The sequence below is a fragment of the Caretta caretta genome, chromosome 9, assembly GCF_965140235.1.
Source record: "Caretta caretta isolate rCarCar2 chromosome 9, rCarCar1.hap1, whole genome shotgun sequence".
NCBI classification, from domain to species: domain Eukaryota; kingdom Metazoa; phylum Chordata; order Testudines; family Cheloniidae; genus Caretta; species Caretta caretta.
In genome coordinates this window covers 49,355,758-49,372,796 of record NC_134214.1, presented here as the reverse complement: position 1 = coordinate 49,372,796, position 17,039 = coordinate 49,355,758, and the positions used below count along the sequence as shown (strand labels likewise).

The 17,039-nt window shown below is 44.0% G+C and overlaps 1 protein-coding gene across 3 annotated transcripts in view; it reads right to left on the bottom strand.

Annotated features, from left to right (window-relative positions):
• VPS8 (VPS8 subunit of CORVET complex) overlaps positions 1-17,039 on the bottom strand; it is a 229,679-nt gene that overhangs the window by 195,405 nt on the left and 17,235 nt on the right. For all 3 annotated transcript variants that reach the window (XM_075132278.1, XM_048863795.2, XM_075132277.1), the window contains exon 6: positions 16,954-17,008. In XM_075132278.1, the coding sequence (XP_074988379.1) occupies positions 16,954-17,008 (55 nt within the window). The remainder of the gene's footprint in view (positions 1-16,953; positions 17,009-17,039) is intronic.

Below are 17,039 nucleotides of genomic sequence, written 5' to 3'. Positions count from 1 at the left end.
CATGCAGAAGCCATGCTGTCAAGTGCGGTGCCACCAGGTTCAGATGCAGAAGACTGCCACGGTTCTGGGACAGCAGGTCTGGCCAGAGGGGCAACTGCAGCGGAGCAGCTACCGAAAGGTCCATCAGTGTGCCAAACCAATGCTGCCGAGGCCACACAGGGGCTATCAGAATCACCTTCACCTTGTCCTGTTTGATCTTCATAAGGACCTTGTGGATTAGCGGCACCAGTGGGAAGGCGTACATCAGAGCCCCCGACCATGGCAGCAGAAAGGCGCCCAACAGGGAGCCCCTGTCCAATCCCCGGAATGAGCAGAACACATGGCATTTCCTGTTCTGACAGGATGCGAAGAGGTCCCACGTGTGGAGTCCCCCCACCTCTGGAAGAGCATACGGACCGCCTCTGGGTGGAACAACTACTCGTGGTGAGTTCAGAAGGTCCTGGTGAGGCAATCTGATAATATGTTCCTGGCCCCAGGTAGATGCGCGGCTACCAGATGGATGGCATGCTGCACACAGAAGTCCCAAAGGTGGAGTGCTTCTTGGCAAAGGGCCGATGACCTGACTGCCCTGCCTGTTGATGCAATACATTGCTGTGGTATTGTCTGTCAGGTCCTGCACCACCTTGCTCTTCACGTGGGGCAGGAAAGCCTGGCAGGCCAGGCAAACCGCTTTGAGCTCCCTGACATGCATGTGGAGGGACAGATTGTCCTGCAACCAGCGGCCTTGCATGCAGAGCTCATCCAGGTGGGCTCCCCGACCAAGGCATCAGAAACCAGAGTCAACGACAGGGATTGAGCCACAAAAGGAACTCCCTCCAACACTGATTCAGGGCTCAACCATCAATCCAGGAATGGTTGGATGTGAACCAGCACCCTAACTACCGGTCTAGATTGTGTCTTACTAACTAACTACTGTAAACAAACTATTCACAAGGCCTTAAGGTTCAAAGACCGAGGTAGAACAACCATTAGCCCTTGTGAAATAAGGGAAAGACACTCCAACTAGCCACCATGGTCAGCAAAAAGGAACTGAGAGGAAATAGGGCCAGCGGCACCTAATATACTGACGCATGAGCGTGGCACTCAAGAGGGCGCCACAGCTGACCCTACTGATACTGCTAGGGCAAAAATCTCCAATGGTCTGATCCTGTGAGTGCACACACACCTAGAATGGAACAGACATGAGCAAGCACTTGAAGAACTGTTCGCTTGTGGGGGGGTTCTAGGTTTTCTTCCCCTGTGAAGGGCTTATGGAGCTGCTATCCCATGACAGAAGGAGGAACCAGACTTCGCCAATAAAATGCCATCGCTATCTGCTTGCAGGGGGAGTCAGGCCTAGGCCTTGTAGAAGTACTCTGTTTTGCCTGGCTCCTGGAAAAGTAGCCAAAGGTGGCCTGCAGTGGAGAGCCACAAACAGCACATATGCTTGTCTCCTCTTTTACTGTTCTTGGAGGCCAGATCCACGAAAAGAACAAATAAAAACAAAAAAGAAAGAAAGAGTCAGACCCTCAAAAATAAGATTGCTAATACAGTAAGCTGCAACAGCCAGCAAGAGAGAACCCTGCCTCCTTCACTGCCCAGCTCACAGACCCTCAACTGCAATATACGATAACCTGGCCTTTCAGCATTCAAAACAACACTGTAAAGCAGGAGACACAAGCCATTCATGCGACGTACATGCACAATGCAATATTACTATACCTTTTCCTTTTCAGTCCATTGGGATAGGGTCAAGAAAGAGAAAAGTCAGAGAGAAATCAATACAACAGAAGAAAGTGAAGATAGCAGTAACAGACATACTATCAAATAATGTAAAGAAGGGTCTAGAGCCTCCAAATTCTGCTGGTAGAGCTTGTTTTGTTAACTCTCAATGTTTTGTTTATTTAATAAATGGGAGAATGGGAATTTTAATAAATGAGAGGAAGAGAGAAGGGTGGTTGGTAATCATATTACAGCAGAAAAAAATTAAATATATAGAATTACTACAGAAGTGTCTATGCCAGACTTAATCATGAAGTCAGTATGAACAGAGCAATCAAAGAGGAAATATAATGGAAAAGCAATAATTTAAGAGAACATTTGTAATTTTCATCTTGTGACCATGTATTATGCAACATAGTAAATGACAGGAGGGATTTTTTAAATCCACAAATTTTTGAAAGTTTGTTTCAAGTCCCCAGGTAGGATTTTCCCACATGATTTAGGAGCATCAGCACCATTGACTTTCACTGGGACTTGTGCTCCTAAGTCTTTTAGGCAATTGTGAAAAAAGACCTTTCCCTTCCCCCATAGTAAGGAGCCACACAGAAGCAAGAATAAAAATACACAGATAATTCTGTCAATGAATTTTGCTAGTGAGCTCATAATATTCAACCCCCTACATACCCACAGTATTTTCTGTATGGTTATGTGTCCACTGCAAAGCTAACTGGGGCTCTTACTTGGGACATCCTAAACCCCCTCCATGCTACACACAAAACCTTCTCACCCAAATTTGGTGCTGCTTTAAATCCAGACTAGCTGATCTATTGGGGGGCGTGGTGTTTTGTTTTTTAAACCAAGCTACTCAAAGACTTCAGTAAGTCTGGTAGGAAGTTTCCTCTTATTTACAGAAGCAGCCCCTTGGATTATTTATTTCTCAAATCACATTTATTATGGAAATGCCTACAGGCCAGGCCAGAATAGGGGCTCATTGTGCTAGGCACTGCACAAACATAGTACAGGGAACGAGCACACGGCTAGGAGTCAGGATTCACAAGTTCTATTCTGAACTCTCTCCGACTAATCTTACAACTTCACAAACATTTAAGTTAGGCCTCTCACCACCTCTCTGACATAGGTATATCAATGACCCATCTACAGATGGCGTATGAAACATAACAGGTAAGTAACTAGACTAAGATCACACACAAGAAGCCTATGGCAGAGCTGACATTAGGTCCCGATCTCCTGTCTGCTAATGCCTAATCCACTCACCATACTGCTTAGACAAATTAACTCCCTTCAGCCTCAGACATGCAGTCTAATATTCATATAAATCTATTGTTTGAATACGCTCAGTTTTCAAGAGATGTTGCAGAAATAGAAGAGTTTAAAGAAAAGCAACAATCAGAGGCACACAAAAATATCAGTCATATGAGAAGAAACGAAGATGTGAATGGTTCAGAGGAAACAAATAAAAGGTAACTGACAGTATAAAGAAAAATACTCTATAGAGAGTATAGAGAAAAGAGACACAGGCCTTTATTTACTGATACACAATGGAACAAGGAGTCACTCAATGACATTAAGGGCATATTTAAAAACAAAAAATATTTTTACTTTTAAACACAATGCAAAATTACCCTGTGGAACTTACTTCTACAACACAGAGGACAAGAGCTTTGCACCTTTCAAAAGAGATTGGATATATAATAATTAGAACAGTTACATTACAAAGGATGAATGTTTATAAAGGCTATAAAAAAAAACCTCATGCCTCAGGGTGTAACTCAGCCACTGACAGAAGTCAGGAAGAAACTTCCTCCCATGGACAGATTTTTCTACTGTGACATTTCTTGTACTGGCTTCTGAATACAGTTGGAAACTGGACACCTGACTACACACAGACAACTGGTCTGGATCATGCAAGGCAATCCCCATACCTCTGTAAAGGTGTACTTGAAAATCCCTCCTTAGCAGTCTCCTTCAGTTTCTCCTACTGATTTGACAGACTGGGGGTAAGAACTATTGTTTTAGATAAGAGCTTTCAAAACTACTTAGCAGAAAAGAGAAGTGTATAGTACGTATTTCTGTTCTGTATTCAGAACAAAGCTGATTACATATTCATATATATGATGAAATGTCCTCTTTAATATGCTCTTTAGTTTCCACTAGAAAATAGAATCTACTAAACATTTTTAAAAGTCAGTAAGTATGAATGATCTGTACTCAAGAATTTTAAGTGAGTTGGTTGAGGAGTGCTCCAGACCAGTAAGGTTAATTTTTATTAACTTAGGAGAAGTCAAGGTTGTGCCAATATGTATAAAGGATAAACAGGATAAGCCCTGTAATTATAGGCCAGTAAGCCAGACCCTGATCATGGGCAAAATACTGGAAAGGCTGATACATGATACAAGAACAATCACTGATGCAGAGCACTTGATAAGGTGGGCACAGTTAAACATACTTCTCAATACAGCTAAATGCAAAGTCATACAAGTAAGAGAATGTTGATGAGACTTACAGCAAGGGGGATTGCACCCTAGAAAGTAGTGACACTGAAAAGAACTTGGGGTCATTAACAACTGCACATGAGCTCCCAGTGTGGTCATGTGGCCAAGAGGGCCAACATATGTGGATACACTGCGACAGTCTGTACCCCTATGCTCACCCTTTTTACAAAACTATAATGGACTTTGTATAAAGTATGCTTTGTGAGGTATCATTAGAAAACTCAATTTGCTGATCATTATTGTCCTGGCAAAATGTGTGTGGCAACATTGTATCTAAAATTGTAAGATTCTACTGTAGGATGTTACTAAGACATATTCTAAAGCTGGGGACACAGTCAGAAACCAGTTCCTCAGAAACAAAAGACAAACTGATGCCTCATCCAGGTGTCAATGAAATCAAATAGACTATTACCTGGCTAAGTGGTCATTCTTTGACAGGAAAAAGGGTGAGAGAAATTTACATCTTGCCAGTGAACAGCTGGAGGTTCCCTCTCCATAGACTGGCTGTCTCCTGATCCTCAGCTGGAGATAATTTTCAAAGGAAAAGAGAGCTATAAGACAGGAAAGCAGAGGCCCCAAAATCTCTCTCCCTTCATCACTACTCACAGCATTACCACTACCTGAAGGACAAGGAAATTAACACTGAACTGGGGGAGAGATCCTGACAAAGGATTTCAGCAAGTAAGACTGCTAAAGTATATGGGGAGAGAAACCTTTGCTTTGAATTAACTTAGCTTGTTAAGTTAATTAGATGTGTTTTACCTTTTATTTACTTTGTAACCAATTCTGACTTTTATGCCTTATGTGAAATCACTTTAAAAAAAAATCTATCTTTCTGTAGTTAAAAAACTTGTATTGTTTTATCTAAACCAGTGAGAGCTTGCATAGATTTTAGATTACAAGGTTTGTGCATATAATTTTCTATTAATGAAATGACAGACTTTATATGAGCTCATATTGTCCAGGAGAATACTGGGCAGTAAAAGATTCACATTTCTTTGGACAGTCTAGGACTGGGAGTTTACTTGTGTTCCCCACAGTGTAATTCATGGCTATAGCACTCACAGTATAGCTGGGAGTGATTTACATGCTTTCCGAAATTTATATCAGAAAGACTGGTGCAGATTGAATCGCATCAGGACATCTCATGCGAGATGTGGACAAACCCTCTTCAAATGGAAAATGAGGCAAACACCTGTACATGACTGGGATCACCAGGCTCAAACGATAGAGCACATCATATGAGGAGGTTACTCACTGTGCAGTAACTGATGTTCTTCGAAAGGAGTGCCCTGTGGGTGCTCCACTGTAGGTGTCGGTGCACCCCTACGTCGTCGTTTGGAGGTTTGTACAGCAGTACCTGTATTGGCTGCACGTGTGCGGAGCCTGCCTCAGATAGCAGTCTTGTCTTAATAGTGCGCATGCACGGCCGAACTCCTCAGTTCCTTCTCTACAATGGAGGCCGCCCAGCTCTGAAGTAGAGGGGAGGCGGGAGGGGAGCGGAGCACCCACAGAGACACTCATCTTGAAGAACGTCAGTTACTGCACAGGTGAGTAACCTCCTCTTCTTCTTCGAAGGGTGTCCCTGTAGGTGCTCCACTGTAGGTGACTGAAAAGCAGTATCTCCCAAGGAGGTAGGGACTTTGGATCTAGAAGGAATGCAGTGGATAGAACAGCTCTGCCCATAAGCATATTGGTAATGGGTCCCTGTGTAACAGCATAATGTTTTGCAAACGTATTTTCAAAAGCCCAAATGGCAGCTCTGGAAATGTCCTTAAAGGGGGACATCATGCAGAAAGGCCACTGAGGCCACCATGGATCTGGTGGAGTGAATCCTGATAAAGGTAGGAGTCACGTTCTGTAGTTGATAACAGAGACAAATGCAACTCGAGGTCCAGTTGGAAAGTCAGTGGTTAGAGATAAATGAGCCCTTAGAGCGTTCCGCAGTGGGAACGAATAGCCTGTTGGAACGCCTAAAGGTTTTAGTCCAGTCGAAGTAGAAGGACAAATCTCTGTGCATGTCCAAAGTGTGCATCATAGATTCAAAGGAATTTGCATGTGGTTTTGGAAAAGGTAGGGAGATGGATAGGCTCATTGACATGGAAAGATGCGTGCACCTTTGGGGAATTTCGGGAAGTAAGCGTAGGGTGACTTTGTCCTTAAAAATATGGTGCATGACGGATCTGCCATGAGTGCTGCAATTTCGCCTGTGTGTCTCACACAGGCAATCGCTACCAGAAACGCAGTTTTCATAGATGTAGGAGGGAACATGTGGCTAATGGTTCAAATAGTTTTGGGTTAGGCATGTTAAGACTAGGGGGAGGTCCCAACATCGATTAGGCAGTTTGATGTGTGGGTATAGGAATCACAGAATATCAGGGTTGGAAGGGACCTCAGGAGGTCATCTAGTCCAACCCCCTGCTCAAAAGCAGGACCCATACCCAATTAAATCATCCCAGCCAGGGATTTGTCAAGCCTGACCTTAAAAACTTCTAAGGAAGGAGATTCCACCACCTCCCTAGGCAAGGCATTCCAGTGTTTCACCACCCTCCTAGTGAAAAAGTTTTTCCTAATATCCAACCTAAACCTCCCCCACTGCAACTTGAGACCATTACTCTTTGTCCTGTCCTCTTCCACCACTGAGAATAGTCTAGAACCATCCTCTCTGGAACTACCTCTCAGGTAGCTGAAAGCAGCTATCAAATCCCCCCTCATTCTTCTCTTCTGCAGACTAAACAATCCCAGCTCCCTCAGCCTCTCCTCATAAGTCATGTGTTCCAGACCCCTAATCATTTTTGTTGCCCTTCGCTGGACTCTCTCCAATTTATGCACATCCTTCTTGTAGTGTGGGGCCCAAAACTGGACACAGTACTCCAGATGAGGCCTCACCAATGTCAAATAGAAGGGGACGATCACGTCCCTCGATCTGCTCGCTGTGCCCCTACTTATACATCCCAAAATGCCATTGGCCTTCTTGGCAACAAGGGCACACTGCTGGCTCATATCCAAGATCCAATATCTTCTCGTCCACTGTCACCCCTAGGTCCTTTTCCGCAGAACTGCTGCCTAGCCATTCGGTCCCTAGTCTGTAGCTGTGCATTGGGTTCTTCCGTCCTAAGTGCAGGACCCTGCACTTATCCTTATTGAACCTCATCAGATTTCTTTTGGCCCAATCCTCCAATTTGTCTAGGTCCCTCTGTATCCTATCCCTGCCCTCCAGCGTATCTACCACTCCTCCCAGTTTAGTATCATCCGCAAATTTGCTGAGAGTGCAATCCACACCATCCTCCAGATCATTTATGAAGATATTGAAGGACCGACCCCTGGGGCACTCCACTTGACACCGGCTGCCAACTAGACATGGAGCCATTGATCACTACCCGTTGAGCCCGACAATCTAGCCAACTTTCTACCCACCTTATAGTGCATTCATCCAGCCCATACTTCCTTAACTTGCTGACAAGAATACTGTGGGAGACCGTGTCAAAAGCTTTGCTAAAGTCAAGATACAATACATCCACTGCTTTCCCTTCATCCACAGAACCAGTAATCTCATCATAGAAAGCGATTAGATTAGTCAGGCATGACCTTCCCTTGGTGAATCCATGCTGACTGTTCCTGATCACTTTCCTCTCATGTAAGTGCTTCAGGATTGATTCTTTGAGGACCTGCTCCATGATTTTTCCAGGGACTGAAGTGAGGCTGACTGGCCTGTAGTTCCCAGGATCCTCCTTCTTCCCTTTTTTAAAGATTGGCACTACATTAGCCTTTTTCCAGTCATCCGGGACTTCCCCCGTTCGCCACGAGTTTTCAAAGATAATGGCCAATGGCTCTGCAATCACAGCCGCCAGTTCCTTTAGCACTCTCGGATGCAACTCATCCGACCCCATGGACTTGTGCACGTCCAGTTTTTCTAAATAGTCCCTAACCACCTCTTTCTCCACAGAGGGCTGGCCATCTATTCCCCATGTTGTGATGCCCAGCACAGCAGTCTGGGAGCTGACCTTGTTCGTGAAGACAGAGGCAAAAAAAGCATTGAGTACATTAGCTTTTTCCATATCCTCCGTCACTAGGTTGCCTCCTTCATTCATTAAGGGGCCCACACTTTCCTTGGCTTTCTTCTTGTTGCCAACATACCTGAAGAAACCCTTCTTGTTACTCTTAACATCTCTCGCTAGCTGCAGCTCCAGGTGCGATTTGGCCCTCCTAATTTCATTCCTACATGCCCGAGCAATATTTTTATACTCTTCCCTGGTCATATGTCCAACCTTCCACTTCTTGTAAGCTTCTTTTTTATGCTTAAGATCTGCTAGGATTTCACCGTTAAGCCAAGCTGGTCACCTGCCATATTTACTATTCTTTCGACACATCGGGATGGTTTGTCCCTGTAACCTCAACAGGGATTCCTTGAAATACAGCCAGCTCTCCTGGACTCCTTTCCCCTTCATGTTAGTCCCACAGGGGATCCTACCCATCCGTTCCCTGAGGGAGTCGAAGTCTGCTTTCCTGAAGTCCAGGGTCCGTATCCTGCTGCTTACCTTTCTTCCCTGTGTCAGGATCCTGAACTCAACCAACTCATGGTTACTGCCTCCCAGATTCCCATCCACTTTTGCTTCCCCTACTAATTCTTCCCAGTTTGTGAGCAGCAGGTCAAGAAAAGCTCCCCCCCGCACCCCCCAGTTGGCTCCTCTAGCACTTGCACCAGGAAATTGTCCCCTACGCTTTCCAAAAACTTCCTGGATTGTCTATACACCGCTGTACTGCTCTCCCAGCAGATATCAGGAAAATTAAAGTCACCCATGAGAACCAGGGCATGCGATCTAGTAGCATCCCATTACTAAGTGATTCCTTAAGGGACTTGGGGTCCCTTAAGGAATCACTTAGTAATGGGATGAGCAAAGACAGTCCTATCGTCAATGGCATCATAGAACATTGTAATTGCGGCCAAGTGGAGTTTGATGGGACTCAGAGATTAAATTATCTGGACTCTCCCTAATAGATAGTTGAGGATTAGTGGGAGAGGCATGGAAAAAAGGAGCAGTGTTTGTGACAGCCCACCAGTGTGTAAATCTTGTCCAGTTATAAAGGCAGGTGGTACCTGTAGAATTTGTTGTGTTATGAAGAAGTACATTTTGAACCTGCTCCAAGCAAGTTCACTCGGCATGAGAGAACCATGAAGGAGCCAAACCTTGAGGTGTAACATGGTTAAATTGGGGTGGAGTAGTAGACCCTGTTGGGACAAGAGATTCAGGCAGAGGGTAGTGGGATGGGTGTGGAAAGTGACATCTTGGTAAGGAAAGGGTATCATGCCTGTCTGGGCCATGTGGGGCTATCATTATGACTCTGGCTTGGTGTGTTCGTATTTTTAATCAATAATTTGTGTATGAGTGGTATCAGGGAAATGCATACATTAGGTCTGTGTTCCATGGGAACATGAACTCATCCCTCGAGGAGTGTTTGCCTAGTCCCGCTCTGGAACAAAATCTTGGGCATTTCTTGTTTGCTGCAGTTGCAGAAAGGTCTGTGGTTGGGTATCCCCATGTGTGGAATATGTCTAGTACTATATCCTCATTTAGTTCCCATTCGTGGTCTATGGGAAATCTTCTGCTGATGTCATCGTGGTGGTAGAGAGAGAGCCAGGTAAGTATGCAGCTGATATTCAGACATTGTGTCTGAGACACTAATTCCATCGTTTCATTGCTTCTGTACAAAGGGAGCGGGATCATGCCCCCCCCCTTGCCTGTTTACATAGAAGATGTAGGCAATGTTGTTGGTAATTATCCTGACATGTTGGTTTTGTATGAAAGGAGAAATTGGAGGCAGTCATTGCATATTGTTCACCGTTCTAGACATTGGATGTGAAGGGACGTCTCGGCAGGAGACCAAAGACCCTGGGTAGTGTATTGGGGCGTGTGTACTCCCTATACCATAAGGGATGCATCTGTAGTGAAAACAACCGATGGGACGTCCTGTAGAAAGGGGACCTGTAGCAAAGCTTGTGAGGCAATGTCCACCAGTGGAGAGAGAGTCCTAGACTCTGGGAGGTATGTATAAAAGTTTGTTCAGACCATGGATATTCGGTCTGTAGACAGTGGTATCCAGCTTTGGAAACCTCTCATGAAGAGGCAAGCATTCCTGACTACAAAACTGCAAGAGGCCATGTGACCTTGGAATTGTAGGCAAGCTCGTGCAGCCACTTGTGGACTGTTGCACAGCTTGGGAATGAAAAGGTTGATAGTGTTAAAAACGTGGAGTGGGAGAGATGCTATTCTTTTGCATGAGTCAAAATGTGCTGCTATGAATTCCAGTTGTTGGGTGGGAGTGAATGAAGATTTACTTAGTTCATTCACAGGCCAAGAGCATGGAAATATTGGACTGTCCATTGTGTGGACTGAATGGCTTCTTGGAGGGTCCTGGCTTTGAAAAGGCAGTTGTCGAGATAAGTAAAAATTATGATTCTCTGCCTTCTGAGATGAGCTGTTATGACTGCGAGGAGTTTGGAAAAGACACAAGGCGCAGTCAAGAGGCCGAAAGGTAGGACCCTGTACTGGTAGTGTTGTGAGCCCAGAACGAAGCGAATAAAACGTCTGTGAGCAGGATGTATGGTCACAGGAACATAAGCATCCTGCAGGTCGAGGGCTGAAAATCCAATCTCCCTGCTCCAGTGCTGGAATTACGGTTGCAAGAGTCACCATTATTTTTTTGTAATTTTATTTATCGAATTTATTGAGGCATCTGAGGTCAAGAATGGGTCGCCATCTCCCAGTTTTCTTTTGTGTTAAAAAGTAATGGGAGTAGAACCCTTTTCCTCTGTGTTGGTCAGGCGCTGGCTGTACTACTCCTAATTGGAGGAGGTGATGAACCTCTTGGTGGAGCAGTTGTTCGTGAGAGCGGTCCCTGAAAAGGGATGCGGGGGGGGGGGAAGAAAATGGGCACTGAAGTATGGATGATGTTTTCCATACTATCGGCCACATTTTTAAAATTCGCTTACTAGTGGGAGTGAGTTGACATGGAGTGATGAATTGGTGCGGCGACATTGATATCTTGGTCACAGATGTTGTTGTTCAGATGGTCTATGACTTCGTTGAGTATACACTGGGTAGCATGGATGTTGATAAGGTTGGTATTCATATTGTCTCTTCCTTTTGCAGAGGTTTGGATACCGAGAGATTATAATGTTGTTCTCGAGTCCTTCATGGAGTGAAGCACATCGTTGGTGTTACTGACAAATAGTTTTTCACAATCAAAAGGGAGATCTTCTGTAGTATTCTGAACCTCGCAAGGAAAAGACGACGACGACTATGAAAGCCGTGAAGCTCAATGCATCATGATTGCTGTAGCAGTGGACCTCGCAGCTGTGTTGGCAACATCAAGCGCAGCTTGTAGTGCGGTATGGGAAATGATTTGTCCATCAGACTATGGCTTTAAACTGATGGTTCCCCAACCCCCCGGAATGTCATCAATAAAGTCCATGAGTTTCTCATAATTTCTGTGGTCATATTTTGCCAGAACAGCCGCATAATTAGATATCCAGAATTGTAATGTGGATGAAGCATACACTTTACAACCAAGAAGGTCCAGCCTTTTACTGTCTTTACCAGTTGGGGTAGACCTGGGAACTGGTGTTTGTTCTTTTGGTTAGCTACCTCTACTACCAATGAACTTGGCGCTGGGTGAGTAAAAAGGAACTCAGACCCTTTGGAAGGAATAAAATATTTCCAGTTAGCTCACTTACAGGTAGATCTGCTAGTAGCCGGTGTCTGCCATATGGTTTTGGCAGGATTCATAATGGCTGGATTTATAGGTAAGACAATCTTGGATGTGGAGGAAGGTTGCAGGATGTCAGTCAACTCATACTGCTTTTCAGAAAACTTCCTCCAGATTAATCCTCAACTCATTGGTGACTCTTTTGAAGAGGTCTTGAAATTTTTTAAAAATCATCTGACAGTGTTGGTGGGGAGGCAGTACAGCTTCATCTTGTGTGGATATGGGCTCCACAAGGGTTGGGGAAGCATGTGTAGCATGTTTATCGAAGAGTGGAGTAACAGCTGCTTGTTGTGTCTCATTCATAGCCATGTGCACTGGTGGTGGCGAGGTGGCATTGCTCCTATTTTTGGCATCTTGGCAATCATAGTAGAATCACTTATATGGTGCTCATGGACCCCATATTGCCACTGACCGGGGAAAGGCATAGGTGGTGCCATCCATGGGTTTGTATACCAGGGAGAGAGGTCTTTGATGAACAAAGACCTAGATTTTCTGTGACCAGTGCTGATTTGGCTCTGTGACTGGGAGAACTGGTATGGTGAAAAGTCTCCCTAAGCTATGGCTTCCTCCTCATTAGAAAAGTGAGATACAGCTGGAGACAGGCGTCTGGACCGCATGCAAATGTCTGGAGAAAAATAGGTGTCAAGTAGAGGTAACTGTAGGTTAGGTGACACCTGTAGGTCGGGTGAATGAATGAACTGCTGTGCCGGAGAGTCTGCATGAGAGAAACCCTCTGTTAGGAGCGCCGGCAGCACTGGAGGGTCGTTTGGCACCGAATTTCTCTACACCATAGCGCTCAATGCATGCGCTGAGGTCAGCGGTGCCGGGAAGGTAAGCGCAGCCCGGGTCTGTTCTGGTAAGGTCCTCTGTGCTAGCACCGTGCCCACTGCGGTGCCAGACGGTGCCAGGAGAGAGGCAGGCAACTTGAAGCCTGAAGCCTCGGCACCGGGAACTTGGGCTGTCACCGCAGCCAGAGGCGGAATTAGCGCGATGCTGGGGGAACCAGCACATCAAAGGTGCTGAGCCGAGAAAAGGTCTGCATAGAAGAAATAGACCTGCTCAGCAACCTTTTTTCTCGCAATGTTTCCCTTCTGGGTGAGGGAGGCAGGCGGTTTTTTTTTGTTTTGTTTTTTTGGTCCTTTTTGGAGGCGGGAGGGCTGCAGTTCACTGAGGAGCCCATACCTGGATCAGAAGCAGGTCCGAGTGACTTCTGCCCAAGAATCATTTTCAGGCGGAGTTCTCTATCTTTATGGGCCCTGGATTTTAATTTGGAACAGTGGGCACATTTGAGGAATAAGGGACCCCCCCAGGTATTTTATACACTGGGAGTGACCATCCGACATAGGGATGGCGTCCCTGCATGCAGTGCACCACTTAAATCCTGGGGAACCAGGCATATTAGCGTTGGCTGGAGGCTAAGAGGAACAAGCGGGAACAATTTTTGTTTTTTTAAAAGGGATGAACTTATCTAGTAACTACAGTGCTAAAGTAAGGGGAAAAAAGGATGTAGAATGGGTAAGAGAAAAAGTTTTAACGAGTCTGCTGTAGGTCCGACTCCGGCCGGGGACAGTAGAGAAGGAACTGAGGAGTTCGGCCACACATGCGCACTATTAAGACAAGACTAGTATGTGAGGCAGGCTCCGTGCATGTGCGGCCGATAAGGGTACTGCTGTAAAAATCTCTGAACGGCGGCACAGGGGCACACCGACACCTACAGTGGAGCACCCACAGGGACACCTCTCAAAGAAGAACTGAATGTCTCTCATTCTTTTGCTGGGAGCCTGAAGGACATTCACCAGCTCACCGCTGCAGCAATGTGCTGGCTATCAAAAACTTAGATATAAATTTGTAGTTGTTGCTACCTACCCAAACCATACAAAAGAAGATGATGATATTTACATGCTGGAGGCTATGTGTGGACAGACCAGGAGTGGTTGTTCTCACAGTGAAGCAGTGTAAAAGGTACCCCAGATTGGAGAATTGAGGGGACACAGTTGTCCACCTGTCTAGATTGTACCCCGAGGAATGTCACATATATAAACTAGGGAATAGAAAGTAAGAGGGAGATATTCTGTATTCAGTATTAGCAACATCATTACTACAATACTGTATCCAGTTCTGGAGTCCACACTCTAAAAGAATGCTGAAAAATTGGAAAGGGTTCAGAGAGGAGCTACAAGAATGAGTCAAGGCCTGGAAAACCTGCATAACACTAAAAGATTTAGGAAGTTCAGTCCACTTAGCTTATCAAAGTGAAGATTAAGTGGCAACTTGATCAGTCTACGTCACCTACATAGGGAAAAGATTTCTGATGCTAAAGGGCTCCTTTAAATTAGCAGACAAAGGCATAACAAGAAAAATGGCAGGAAGCTGAAGTCAGCAAACTTCACACTGGAAATAAGCAGCACATTTAACCATGGGGATTATTAGTCACTAGAACACATTATCAAGAAATGTGGTAAACTGTTCATCATTTGGAGGCTAAACACATCCAACTTGATTTCTAAAAGACATACTGTCAGGGTTCCCTCCCCACTCTGAACTCTAGGGTACAGATGTGGGGACCTGCATGAAAGACCCCCTAAGCTTATTTCTACCAGCTTAGGTTAAAAATTTCCCCAAGGCACAAATCTCTATTTGTTCTTGGACTGAGGTATGCTGCCACCACCAAGTGATTTAACAAAGAACCAGGAAAAAGGACCTCTTGGAGTTCCTCTTCCCCCAGCAATCCTCCCAAGCCCTTACACCCCCTTTCCTGGGGAGGCTTGAGAATAATATCCTAATCAGTTGGTTACAAAATGATCAAAGACCCAAATCCCTGGGTCTTGGAACAATGGGAAAAAAATCAATCAGGTTCTTAGAAGAAAGATTTTATTTAAAAAAAAAAGTAAAAATCATCTCTAAAATCAGGATGGAAAATACTTTACAGGGTATTCAGATTCAAAACACAGAGGATTCCCCTCTGGGCAAAACCTTAAAGTTACAGAAAACAGGAATAAACCTCTCTCTTAGCACAGGGAAAATTCACAAGCAAAACAAAAGATAAGCCAGGCAAGGTAGATTAGTTTACCTATACTGGCTGCAATATTGGAGACTTGGATTAGGATGGGTTGTAGAAGATGGATTTCTGTCTGGCCCCTCTCAGTCCCAAGAGAGAACGGCCACAGAAACAAAGAACCCCAAACAAACCCTCTCTCCCCACCCCCACCCCCCCACCAGATTTGAAAGTACCTTTTGTCCCAATTGGTTCCTTTGGTCAGGTACCAACCAAGTTATTTGAGCTTCTTAACCCTTTACAGGTAAGGAGGAATTTTAGGCTACCCTTATGGTTATGACACATAATGTAGCTCAAACACATCTTCTGGCCTTAGAATCAATGAATAATTAACACTTTCATGCCACCTCTCATGTTCTGGAGCCTGCCTCAAGGCACCCAAGAACATAATTCATCTTCACGTTCCACTGTGACATTGAACAGCAAACCAGATAACAACATCTGTTTTAATAATGCTTAGACTGTCAACTTTCTAATGTATTTATTGTTAGAGTTTTGAACATGTCTTAAAGTGTTTGCACATGATTTACAAGTCCACGATTATGTGGATTTTGAATCGTGGGAGAAGAAATGCCAGTCATGCTGAAGTTATGGTAAACAGAGGAGAAACCTTTGAAGAACCCCTAATGTAACATTAAATGTCCAAATTCTACATTTTAAAAGTTGATACTGTAGTTTGACAGACAACTTTATCTCACTTTACTACAGCAAGGTTTCTGATGTGCCTTAAAGAGTTTGTAAATGATTGGATGTTTTTGAAGCAGTATTACATATATATTGTTCCAAGATTTTATAGATATTGCTTCCGTCTTTTCCTTTGTGCTTTGGATGGGGGTGTATGGAAACATTCTCTGTACTGATTGTCTCTTTTCTTCTTTACAGAGAAAGGAGGAACAAAGTAGTTTGCACATATATAGTGCTTTACAGGTTCAAAGCACTGTATCCGACTGATGTAAACTGATCTTTACAATATCCCTGTAAGGCAGGGAATTATGCTTAGCAGCATCTCCCAGCTATAATATGGGGAACGCACAGTTTTTCCTAAGGTCAGCCAGGATGAGAACTCAGCCATTCCTGGCTCCCAGTCCTGTGCGCTAGTTACCACTAGTCTGCTAGTACCTCAGAACACCACATGCAAATTTCCACTGGTATGGTTGGATATGGTTGAGAAGATAGAGTACTGTTACTTCTGCTAGCTTCAAAAGTATCTCACACTCAAAGTAAATCATGCAAATTTGGCTTTTAGATTACAGTTTACATTTAATTGAGAATATAACAAGTAGGACCAATTCTTGTTCAAGTTTGATTTTATCCTCAGCCCAAAATATTTAATAGCAGACTTCTCTCACCTTGAGAATCAGTCCAATAAGATTATAAATCAGCAATTGTAATAGCTAAGAAATGTATTACATTGTTAGACTCAGCATGTCCTGCCAACATTTAAGTCAGGATGTAATCTGATAACAAGGAATCTATTATTTGAAAAATTAGGACAAATCCTAGCAAAAAGATGATAAACATTGTGACACAAATTTATGCTGATCTTGTTTATATTGCCTTAACATTCTGTTAAACCAAAATGAGGAATTTTCCTTAAGTATAAGAGACTTCTATAATAACAATTGCTTAGAAGATAGGAAACATTCCAGAAGGCCTATGAGATTTCTGTTGTGTGAACTCTAGTCAACCTGACACAACTTGTTATAAAGTTATAGGAAAAAACAGACAAATGACAGAATGGACACTTGCCATTTTTTTAAAGCAATTTGAGTGTTTTGTCATGTTTATGACCCTGTATTTTGTACAGTTCTTTACTAAAATGAATTAATGTTTAATATATAAATTAAATATTAAAATATGACATTCAGAATGGGATCTGAATGCTAAAGAGGCACCAAAAGGGTATTTTTAACTTACCAAAAATTAATGCCAAACCATGGGAAGTCCCCACTGCTATCAGACTTGACGCTGCCTGAACAGAACATGGAGAAAAGTTAAATTTT